At 42.4% G+C, this 12599-nt stretch overlaps 1 protein-coding gene across 1 annotated transcript in view; it reads left to right on the top strand.

The window, feature by feature from the left end:
- The window catches only part of LOC133633440 (lysine-specific demethylase 4C-like), a 58640-nt gene that overhangs the window by 29123 nt on the left and 16918 nt on the right, over nucleotides 1-12599 (top strand). Inside the window, exons 9-11 of the mRNA XM_062025966.1 lie at nucleotides 296-489; nucleotides 8551-8750; nucleotides 8821-10394. Of these exons, the coding sequence (XP_061881950.1) occupies nucleotides 296-489; nucleotides 8551-8750; nucleotides 8821-10394 (1968 nt within the window). The remainder of the gene's footprint in view (nucleotides 1-295; nucleotides 490-8550; nucleotides 8751-8820; nucleotides 10395-12599) is intronic.

Raw genomic sequence — 12599 nt, forward strand, 5'->3', positions numbered from 1 at the left:
TGCTAATTCTTATTTTTACACTTTTTTTTCCCAAATTCCATTGTATGTTATACTCTTCTGACACCACCAGATGGCAGTATAAGTGTCCACATAAGGGTCATAAGACCCTAATTCAGTAGTGTACACAATTTTGTAAATAAGAGCTAAAAGGTGCTGTCCACGCATGTGGCCACTAAGCCTTGAGAGGTTTAAAATCACTTTGTTCCCAGTCAAATTGGAGGTAGATATGAAGTACTTTATTGACGCAGGCCAGGTCAAATGATGCCTTGAGTTTGACACTTTCCTTCCCTGGCAGTGTACTTGCAGTAAGGACATGGTGAAAATATCCATGGAGCCATTTGTCAAGCGTTTTCAGCCTGACCGCTATGGCAGCTGGATGCTGGGCAAAGATCCCACGGCCATTGACCACACGCTCGCCACTCCCAGCACCACACCTGAGCTGCAGAGCTGGCTGCAGAGGCGCTGCAGGACAAAATCCTCCAATAAAAGGTATTGTTTCCTCTTCTGTGTTACTCTCTTTATTTATTGCCTCTGTGATATTGATAGTAGGTCATATTTGGACAGGTGACACTTAAGATTCAACAGATTTACCCATCAATTGTATATCGCGTGCCTCCCTTTTTCTAGCATGACATTACATAGACATGGCAGGAGGAGACCTTTGGATGTTGCCTCACAGCACACTTAATTAGGATGGACTTGTTTATCCCGCAGTGGTCAAATGATGTGGTGCAGACACACACAGTCCACAAGAAAATAAGGTCAACAACTCATGAAATGAGGAGGGAAAACAAAGAACATAAAAGACTTTGAAAGAGCACTTCAGCTGAGCCACATCTACATACAGCTACATCCAAACACCACGCGCTAAACTGTGTGTGCAAAAAAACAAAACAACCTAACACAGTATGAGTGGGTGTGTTGTATGTGATCTAGCAAGACTGCGTGTGCAGTTGAAAAGTGGTGCAGACCACTCTATAGGGTGGTCCCTAGGGATGATGTTTGATAAGAAATGATCGAGTTCGAGCCTATTATCGAATCCTCTTATCGAACCGATTCCTTATCGATTCTCTTATGGAGTCCAGATAGGTTGTTGTATATGGAAAAAAACACAATATTTGGTTTAACAAAAGATCACTTTTATTATATAAGAAAACAATTGAATCTAATAAATAAATAAATATCGACTGTTACCCCCCTAAAAAAATAAAATAAAATAAATAAATATTGACTGTTGTTACCCAAAGTATATTAAGTGGGATTTTTCAGAAAAACAAATACATACAGTAACACAAAAACAAGCTGTCTCTGTGGTCACTATAGGTGTATAAATAATAATATAGTGTTGAATAAAATCAGTCCCTTGGGCACAAAACTGAAAATAATACAGCTCTCCAAAAAGTGCACTTCTGCTGCTATTGGAACATAACTGTTTGTTATGATGCTTTGACATTTTTGCACTTTATTTTATTTATTTATTGAAAAAAAATTCTATGAAGAGAAAAGTTATTTGCAAATGTGGTTACAATGCTAAAAAATGAAAAGTTAAAGCTAAAAAAAAGAAAGAAATACACTTTATTGAGTTAACATTATTTCTTTATAGGGGGAAAGATGTTATGAGCGAGGGAATATTACAACAACTACACTACCCAGCATGCAACGGGAGTGACGAGCATGCGCGGTAGCCCCGACAAGTGTTGCATGTTGCCACGCTGTGAAAGTAAACGTCAAGAACTCAGCCAACACGCCTCGTCTGCATTATTTATAATTAGACAGACAACACATCTACAGTGTGATTTTGTAACGTTTACAAGGAAAGAAAAACAAAAGTTCAAAAAGGGAGATGTCATATATGTATGTGCTGCGGTTGCTTTAAGAACGTTGCGACAGCTGCCGTAAAGGAGGTGCGTTGCTAGCCTGGTTGCTATGTTTCCGCTTGGTCGTAAATGTGTTTGTACCCTGCTCAAATCTCTCAGTAAAGTTATTCATTGGATTATACCTTTTGTTTTGAACTTTATTACACCTTGGAGCGCTTTTTCCCGTCCATTTTTTTCCTGCTTTCCCTATCTGCGCCTAATGACTGAGCTACGTGACTCCATTTCTTGTGATGTCCTACGGAGCATTTCTGGTCGGGACGGGATTCGTTCCGAGGGATTCGAATAAAGAACCAACTCTTTTTCTTTACTATAGTGGTCTCGATAACGGGTACCGGTTCTCAAAAAGGGATTTGAGTCCGAGGACTCGGTTCTTTTCTTATCGAACAACCGGGAAAACCGGTTTCGAGTATCATCCCTAGTGGTCCCCGTACCAATATTTTGGTACCGGTACCAAAATGTATTTCCATACTTTTCTAAATAAAGGGGACCACAAAAAATGTCATTATTGTCTTTAATTGAACAACAAATGTTAGTGTACATGAAACATATGTTTATTATTGTCATTTAGTCCTTAAATAAAATATACTAGACAACTTGTCTTTTAGTAGATGTAGGCCGATAAATGCGTTAAAATGTAATATCGGAAATTATCGGTATCGTTTTTTTTATTATCTGTATCTGTGTTTTTTTTTTTTTTTTTTTTTAAATTAAATCAACATAAAAAACACAAGATACACCTACTATTAGTGCACCAACCCAAAAAACCTCCCTCCTCCCATTTCTTTCTGTTATCAATATTCTGCTTCCTACATTATATATCAATATATATCAATACAGTCTGCAAGGAATACAGTCCGTAAGCACACATGATTGTGCGTGCTGCTGCTCCACTAATAGTACTAACCTTTAACAGTTAATTTTACTCATTTTCATTCATTACTAGTTTCTATGTAACTGTTTTTATATTGTTGTACTTTCTTTTTTATTCAAGAAAATGTTTTTAATTTAGTTATCTTATTTATTTTTTTTTAAAAGTACCTTATCTTCACCATACATGGTTGTCCAAATTAGGCATAATGTGTTAATTCCACGACTGCATATATCGGTTGATATTGGTATCGGTTGATATCGGTATCGGTAATTAAAGAGTTGGACAATATCGGAATATCGGATATCGGCAAAAAGCCATAATCGGACATCCCTAGTAGTAAGTAAACAAACAAAGACTCCTAATTAGTCTGCTGACGTATGCAGTAACATATTGTGTTATTTATACACCTATTATTTTGTACACATTATGAGGGACAAACTGTAAAAAATGATTATTAATCTACTTGTTCATTTACTGTTAATATCTGCTTATTTTCTGTTTTAACATGTTCTATCTACACTTCGTAATAATCACTTATTCTTCTCTTCTTTGATACTTTACATGAGTTTTGGATGATACCACACATTTAGGTATGGATCCGATACCAAGTAGTTACAGGATCATACATTGGTCATATTCAAAGTCCTCATGTGTCCAGGGACGTATTTACTGACTTTATAAACATAATATACATTTTAAAAAAAGGATAAAATATTGATGTATTCATAGTTGTATCGACTAGATACGCTCCTGTACTTGGTATCATTACAGTGGATGTCAGGTGTAGATCCACCCATGGCGTTTGTTTACATTGTGACGCCAGTGAGCTATTGTATCCTCCTACGGTGTGTAGTGAAGCATGTTTAGCTATTCCTCGTCCTGCAGTGATAATGCTACTTGTAAGAAACGTACTTTATTTGTCGCCATGGAGACGAGGATTAGTGATCTAGAAGTAGCTAAAACACTGTGGATGGATGTTAGCTGCATGTCTTAAAGCAGCTCCTCCTGAGGGTGTTTCAGTGTTATAACTTCACCTTTATCTTGACTTTTTACACCAAAATGCGTCCATTCTCCCTTTTCTGTCTACACGCTGTGTCTGCTTGTAAGTACAACATGCCCAACATGCTCCTCTGCTCGTAAAACCAGCAATGTCACCATGTTACGGCACGCCGTCATGCCCTTTGGGAACCAGTAATTTTTTAATCAGAGTATACTACCGTTTTTGATTTATTAGTACCGCCATACTATACTAGTACTGGTATACTGTACAACCCTACCACCTTATTTAACCTATTAAGGCCCAAGCTGTTGTTTACATGCTTTTTTTATTTCTCTTTGCTATTTGGGCTTATTGGACCCTAATTAGAATAAAAACTAAGAATCATCTTTTGATATGATGTACTTAGTCCAGGGGTCGGCAACCCGCGGCTCCGGAGCCGCATGCGGCTCTTTGACCACTCTGATGCGGCTCAGCTGCATACTTGCCAACCCCCCCGGTTTTCCCAGTTAGTATACTTAACACAACCAATACCCAGAATCCCATGCAGCCCTAACTCTTCCGGTCTAGATTATACACCCCCGCTACCACAAATCCCCCCCCCCCCCGGCGTTGGTTGAGCAGAAGAGTTAGTGCTGCATGGGATTCTGGGTATTGGTTGTGTTGTGTTTATGTTGTGTTACAGTGCAGATGTTCTCCAGAATTGTGTTTGTCATTCTTTTTTGGTGTGGGTTCAAAGTGTGGCGCATATTTGTAATGTAACAGTGTTAAAGTTGTTTTTGTACGGCTACCGTCAGTGTAAGATGTGTGGCTGCTGAACTAGTACGCCTTGCTGTCACTTACGTGGGCAAGCTGAGGCTGCATTCTACATGTGGCCGAGCAGGTACAATGTTTGGACAGACTGTAGAGGGCGCCAAAAGCACGTCCTGATATTCGGGAGTCTCCCGGAATTTTGAGGTGGTTGACAAGTATGACGCCATCAAGCGCCACTCATTACAAGTCGCGGGCCGCACTAACATCAAATTTCCACATTGAGATGCGTGCCGGTGCGTGTGTCTGAGACCCCTGGTGTGTCTGAGACCCCTGGTGTGTCTGAGACCCCTGGTGTGTCTGAGACCCCTGGTTAACATAGCACAGAGCAATTTAAGCTTTGTATGCAGTGTTTTTCATTTTAAATTTTCAAAAAAATTCTGTGGCTCCCATTATTTTCTTTAATTTGTGAAACTTTCCAAAATGGCTCTTTGAGTGGTAAAGGTTGCCGACCCCTGACTTAGTCCATAAGTACATAAACGTGTACTTCATGTTTAGTGACATGCTAATTCTTATTTTTACACTTTTTTTTTCCAAATTCCATTGTATGTTATACTCTTCTGACACCACCAGATGGCAGTATAAGTGTCCACATAAGACCCCAATTCAGTAGTGTACACAATTTTGGAAATAAGAGCTAAAAGGTGCTGTCCACGCATGTGGCCACTAAGCCTTGAGAGGTTCAAAAGGAGGGTGTTGCGTTTATGCGTGGCTTTTACTACAGAGACGGTCATTTTCTGCACATTCATGTTCTCATGCAGCACACGTCTGTAACACCTTTTGTCAATCGCAATCTAGACGACACAAATTCACGTGTCTGGAGTGACTCAAATGTAAAAACGTGCACAATGAAAGATGTATTCCCACGTAGAAGGTATATTATAGAGATATATTGCATTAATAAATTAAAAAAAACATTAGAAATAACGTCGGCATCAATTAGCATCAATCAGTTCTCCAGTGACTTTAACATTATAAAATGATGTTGCTGAATTGACGACATGTCGAGTTTTTATTTATTTCTGATCGTCCAAAAAGTTGGCGCACACATGTAAAGTTCAAGTAGCAATGATCGTCACACACACACACACACTAGGTGTGGTGAAATTATGCTCTGCATTTGACCCATCACCCTTGTTCACCCCCTGGGAGGTGAGGGGAGCAGTGGGCAGCAGCGGTGGCCGCGCCCGGGAATCATTTTTTGCTGATTTAACCCCCAATTCCAACCCTTGATGCTGAGTGGCAAGCAGATGGGTAGGAGGGAGGATTGTGACGTGTCCACGTGTGTTGCATGTCCTTCTCACACATGCTACATAAAACTCTCAGTGCTCACAAAACGCCGATGAGTGTTGATAAATCACATTGCGTGCGCTAAATAGTTATATTTGAATGGTATTCGCCCAGTATTGTGGCCATTTCAATGATCAGCATACATTAAGCAGAGTTCTGGTTGGGGCGGCATAGCTCGGTTGGTAGAGTGAGGGTTCCAGGTTCCGTTGTGTCCTTGGGCAAGACACTTTACCCACCTGCTCCCAGTGCCACCCACACTATGTAAAGCGCTTTGAGTCACTAGAGAACAGCGCTATATAAATATAAAGCACTTCACTTCTCCTTTAAAGAAACTACAACACCATAGTTTCGACTGATAGTGGACTTTGGCTACAATCGAACGAAACACTATGAAAACCTTTGGTTGAAGACAGTCCTCCTATCCTTGTCAGATATTATACTTAAATAGAAATCCTTCCTATTATTGCTTTACCTTATTGCTTTTTATCCTGCACCACCATGAGCTAATGCAACAACATTTCGTTCTTATCTGTACTGTAAAGTTCAAATTTGAATAGCAATAAAAAGGAAGTCTAAGTCTAAGTCATTAGTTCTGTATATACAAACCCCGTTTCCATATGAGTTGGGAAATGGTGTTAGATGTAAATATAAACGGAATACAATGATTTGCAAATCCTTTTCAAGCCATATTCAGTTGAATATGCTACAAAGACAACATATTTGATGTTCAAACTGATAAACTTTTTTTTTGCAAATAATCATTAACTTTAGAATTTCCTGGCTGCAACACGTGCCAAAGTAGTTGGGAAAGGGCATGTTCACCACTGTGTTACATGGCCTTTCCTTTTAACAACACTCAGTAAAGGTTTGGGAAGTGAGGAGACACATTTTTGAAGTGGAATTCTTTCCCATTCTTGCTTGATGTACAGCTTAAGTTGTTCAACAGTCCGGGGGTCTCCCTTCTGCTATTTTAGGCTTCATAATGCGCCACACATCTTCAATGTCTGGACTACAGGCAGGCCAGTCTAGTACCCGCACTCTTTTACTATGAAGCCACGTTGATGTAACACGTGGCTTGGCATTGTCTTGCTGAAATAAGCAGGGGCGTCCATGGTAACGTTGCTTGGATGGCAACATACACTACCGTTCAAAAGTTTGGGGTCACCCAAACAATTTAGTGGAATAGCCTTCATTTCTAAGAAGAAGAATAGACTGTCGAGTTTCAGATGAAAGTTCTCTTTTTCTGGCCATTTTGAGCGTTTAATTGACCCCACAAATGTGATGCTCCGTAAACTCAATCTGCTCAAAGGAAGGTCAGTTTTGTAGCTTCTGTAACGAGCTAAAGTGTTTTCAGATGTGTGAACATGATTGCACAAGGGTTTTCTAATCATTAATTAGCCTTTTGAGCCAAAGAGCAAACACATTGTACCATTAGAACACTGGAGTGATAGTTGCTGGAAATGGGCCTCCATACACCTATGTAGATATTGCACCAAAAAGCAGACATTTGCAGCTAGAATAGTCATTTACCACATTAGCAATGTATAGAGTGTATTTCTTTAAAGTTAAGACTAGTTTAAAGTTATCTTCATTGAAAAGTACAGTGCTTTTCCGTCAAACATAAGGACATGTTAATGTGACCCCAAACTTTTGAACGGTAGTGTGTGTTGCTCCAAAAGCTGTATGTACATTTCAGCATTAATGGTGCCTTCACAGATGTGTAAGTTACCCATGTCTTGGCCACTAATACACCCCCATACCATCACACATGCTGCCTTTTACACTTTGCGCCTAGAACAATCCGGATGGTTCTTTTCCTCTTTGGTCCGGAGGACACGACGTCCACAGTTTCCAAAAACAATTTGAAATGTGGACTCGTCAGACCACAGAACACTTTTCCACTTTGTATCAGTCCATCTTAGATGAGCTCAGGCCCAGCGAAGCCGACGGCGTTTCTGGGTGTTGTTGATAAACGGTTTTCGCCTTGCATAGGAGAGTTTTAACTTGCACTTACAGATGTAGCGACCAACTGTAGTTACTGACAGTGGTTTTCTGAAGTGTTCCTGAGCCCATGTGGTGATATCCTTTACACACTGATGTGGCTTGTTGATGCAGTACAGCCTGAGGGATGGAAGGTCACGGGCTTAGCTGCTTACGTGCAGTGATTTCTCCACATTCTCCTGAACCCTTTGATGATATTACGGAGCGTAGATGGTGAAATCCCTAAATTCCTTGCAATAGCTGCTTGAGAAAGGTTGTTCTTAAACTGTTCAACAATTTGCTCAAGCATTTGTTGACAAAGTGGTGACCCTCGCCCCATCCTTGTTTGTGAATGACTGAGCATTTCATGGAATCTACTTTTATACCCAATCATGGCACCCACCTGTTCCCAATTAGCCTGCACACCTGTGGGATGTTCCAAATAAGTGTTTGATGAGCATTCCTCAACTTTATCAGTATTTATTGCCACCTTTCCCAACTTCTTTGTCACGTGTTGCTGCCATCAAATTCTAAAGTTAATGATTATTTGCAACAAAAAATTTATCAGTTTGTCTTTGTAGCATATTCAACTGAATATGGATTGGAAATGATTTGCAAATCCTTGTATTCCGTTTATATTTACATCTAACACCATTTCCCAACTCATATGGAAAGGGGGTTTGTAGAATTAGATTCTGAGTGGGACTGTTTCTTCTCACACCCAGCACCTGCCACTCCCGCATGCGCTCCAAGCGTCTGAGAACCACAGAGGAGCCCGTGGCCCTGGATGACGGCAGCAAGAGGAAGGGCCTGTGTGGTCCCCCCGGGCCCAAACTGCGACGGCCTGTGGAAGAAACAGCCTGCGGGTCCGAGGAGGAGCACAAAGGCGGAGGAAGGGAGACAAAAGGCTCTTTTCAGCTTCCTGGTAAAACACCAACTTCCACCACAAAGTCTGATACCACAACGTTGTATGACCATGAATTATGTCCAACCAGGTCGCTGCAGGCAGATGTGTGTGGTCAAGGTCAACCGAGTACAGAGCAACACTTTGGGCTTCTCTAACACCGATCCCAAAATCTCTCAGCCTGGTCCTGCCTCCACAGCAAAGCAGGACTTGAAGGCCGAGACTAACACTGATAATGACCCTCAACACCTCTCCAGCTCGGAACCTCGGACTCCTGGAGGACTCAGAGATTGGTGTGAGCCAACTCCAATGCACATAGGAGTCAACAAGTCGACGTGTTGCTCTCCTGAACCGCAAGACCTCTTAATTCCTCAGGACTTCTCAACTCGGGACACTGGACTCATGTCCTCAAGTACCTCCACCGAGATAGGAACGGGGTCTGACGCATCAAACCCTTTGAGTAGCCCAGAACCAAACACTAACATTAACATAGGATCGGAGAAGTCCTACTCGCTCGACCAAAAACATATCCACCTGGAACCTAAACCGGCGGAGCGAGACCGCCGCGCATCACGTGTCCCTCCCCCGTCTTTAGGAACAGGCGAGGAGAACGTTTGCCCTCCAATGCTACAAAGGAATGCCGGGGAAATGCCCCACCTCACCCCGGAGCCGGCAGATATGTTTGGCATCAGCCACCTCCCGCCAGTCTTGATCCAAGAGATGCCCTCCCTCACACCAGCCGAGGACAGGCCACCAGACGTCCCGAAGTCCAGCCTGCGCACCCACCGCTTTGCACCTGTGCTGCAGCGAGAGACCCCCGCTCCGTCCTCCCAGGAAGCCCAGCTGGGAAAGAGCGACGCCAGGGTTTGTGAAGACAGATCAGGTAGTAACCTGTCTTGCAAAACTGATGCGGAAAAGCACAGCTTTGGAGAGAGTAGCACCTCTTACCAGCTAGCTGGGAGCGTTGACCCCCAAATGGAGCCGCATTGCGTCTTAGCGGAGGTAGCAAGGAGCGAGCAGGAGCCAACACCAACACAAAGTGCATTCAGTCAAAGCAGTGTTGGCTCTGGTCTGACAGATCTGGCAAGTAACAACAATTACTCCCAATTACAAGCCCACTGTACTTCCCCCGGCCCACACACAGACCTCAAAGATGACCCCAGCAGCATTTGGAGTAACTTCCACTCTCAGAATCCTGCGGTTCTTATCCAAAGCCTCCATCCAAGCCAACCCTCCGTCTTCACCCACGACGCCATACCTTACACTTTGTGGGCCGAATCCCAGTGCAAAGAGGTCACACACCTCGAAGACCCGGGCAAAGACCTCCACGAGAGGCAAAAGGGAGACAGCGGACCGCTCACCTGGGCCCAGCTCGAGCCCACCTCGCTCGCCTCGGTCGGTGCTGCTGAGGATGTGGACTTCGGCGAAGGTTCCCCGAGCGGTGAAGCGAGACGACGGGTGCTGATGGGCGACTTTGATGGCGTTGTTTCGCCTCGGCTCATGGACGGAGGACTACAGGACGGGGCGTCTGACATGGAGGAAGGCGGGTCGGATGTAGAGGACGAGAACCGGAGTAGCGCCGACGGGGAAGGCAGCAGCGACTCATCTGATGAAAGTGATTCCAGTCGCTTCGATTGTGATGAATCAAGCTTGGAACCTGGAGAGGTTTGTGCTGTGAGTGTCGTCTTTTAAGGCGACCTATTGCTGGGTTGCACATGACCTCACGGCCGCTTAATTGACACAACGGTCAAGCGGCGTTAAAGGCCTACTGAAATGATTTTTTTTTTATTTAAACGGGAATAGCAGATCCATTCTATGTGTCATACTTGATCATTTCGCGATATTGCCATATTTTTGCTGAAAGGATTTAATAGAGAAAATCGACGATAAAGTTCGCAACTTTTGCTCGCTGATCAAAAAAAGCCTTGCCTGTAGCGGAAGTAGCGTGACGTCACAGGAGCTAGTATTCCTCACAATTCCCCGTTGTTTACAATGGAGCGAGAGAGATTCGGACCGAGAAAGTGATGATTACCCCATTAATTTGAGCGAGGATGAAAGATTCGTAGATGAGGAACGTTACAGTGAAGGACTTGAGAGACAGTGATGGACGTATCTTTTTTCGCTCTGACCGTAACTTAGGTACAAGCTGGCTCATTGGATTCCACACTCTCCTTTTTCTATTGTGGATCACGGATTTGTATTTTAAACCACCTGGGATACTATATCCTCTTGAAAATGAGAGTCGAGAACGCAAAATGGACATTCAGTGCCTTTTATCTCCACAACAATACATCGGCGAAATGCTTTAGCTACGAGCTAACGTGATAGCATCTTGCTTTAACTGCATATAGAAACAAAAAAATAAACCTCTGACTGGAAGGATAGATAGAAAATCAACAATACTATTAAACCGTGGACATGTAAATAAACAGTTAATGCTTTCCAGGCTGGCGAAGGTTAACAATGCTGTGCTAACGACGCCATTGAAGCTAACTTAGCAACTTAGCAACGGGACCTCACAGAGCTATGCTAAAAACATTAGCTCTCCACCTACGCCAGCCAGCCCTCATCTACTCATCAACACCCGTGCTCACCTGCGTTCCAGCGATCGGCAGAAGGACGAAGGACTTCACCCGATGCGTTTGGCGGCCCGGAGACGTAGGAAGTCAAGGTGAGGTCGGCGGCTAGCGCGGCTAGTGCGGCTAGCGCGGCTAGCGCGGCTAGCGCGGCTAGCGCTCCAACAAAGTCCTCCTGGTTGTGTTGCTGCTAATACACCGATCCCACCTACAACTGTCTTCTTTGCAGCCTTCATTGTTCATTAAACAAATTGCAAAAGATGTCCAGAATACTGTGGAATTATGAAATGAAAACAGAGCTTTTTGTATAGGATTCTACGGGTACCATAACTTCCGTTACTCTGACTTCGTCACGCGCATACGTCATCATACCGCGACGTTTCAGCCGGATATTTCCCGGGAAGTTTTAAAAGTCACTTTATAAGTTAACCCGGCCGTATTGGCATGTGTTGCAATGTTAAGATTTCATCATTGATATATAAACTATCAGACTGCGTGGTCGGTAGTAGTAGGTTTCAGTAGGCCTTTAAAACAAGTGAGCGTAGAGTTTGAGCAGAAAATGTGGTATTGCTGTTCTGTTCTTGGCTGTTCCAGTCGGTCTAATAGAGAGATAGGAATGATCTTTCAGCAGGGGTCACCAACCTTTTTGAAACCAAGAGCTACTTCTTGGGTAGTGATTAATGCGAAGGGCTACCAGTTTGTAACACACTTACATAAATTGCCAGAAATAGCCAATTTGCTCAATTTACCTTTAACTCTGTTATTATTAATAATTAATGATATTTATCTTTGTGGAAACACTGATCATCTTAATAATTTCTCACAATAAATATATATAGAAACAGATACATTTCAATATGCAACACTTTATTTTTATATTTTCTCTAAGTGCAGATTTTTCAAATTGAACATTTTCAAATGATCAGTCTTGTGAAATCACAATATCCCATTTTAACTAGCTAGCCACTAATATTTTTGAACAAATCATGAATTACTTTGCACCATGTTTGTACAAATAATAACTCATGTAAAATACAAAAGTCAACTCTCAAATTTTTTAAATAAATCATGTTACACTTTGAACCGGACACCAAATCTGTTATCTGTTTCTTTGTCAGTTAGTGAAGACCTCCCTTTAAAATATTTTCTTGGATTTTCAAATTCTATTTGAGTTTTGTCTCTCTTAGAATTAAAAATGTCGAGCAAAGCGAGACCAGCTTGCTAGTAAATAAATACAATTTAAAAAATAGAGGCAACTCACTGGTAAGTGCTGCTATTTGAGCTATTTTTAGAA

Source organism: Entelurus aequoreus, linkage group LG18, assembly GCF_033978785.1.
Source record: "Entelurus aequoreus isolate RoL-2023_Sb linkage group LG18, RoL_Eaeq_v1.1, whole genome shotgun sequence".
NCBI lineage: Eukaryota > Metazoa > Chordata > Actinopteri > Syngnathiformes > Syngnathidae > Entelurus > Entelurus aequoreus.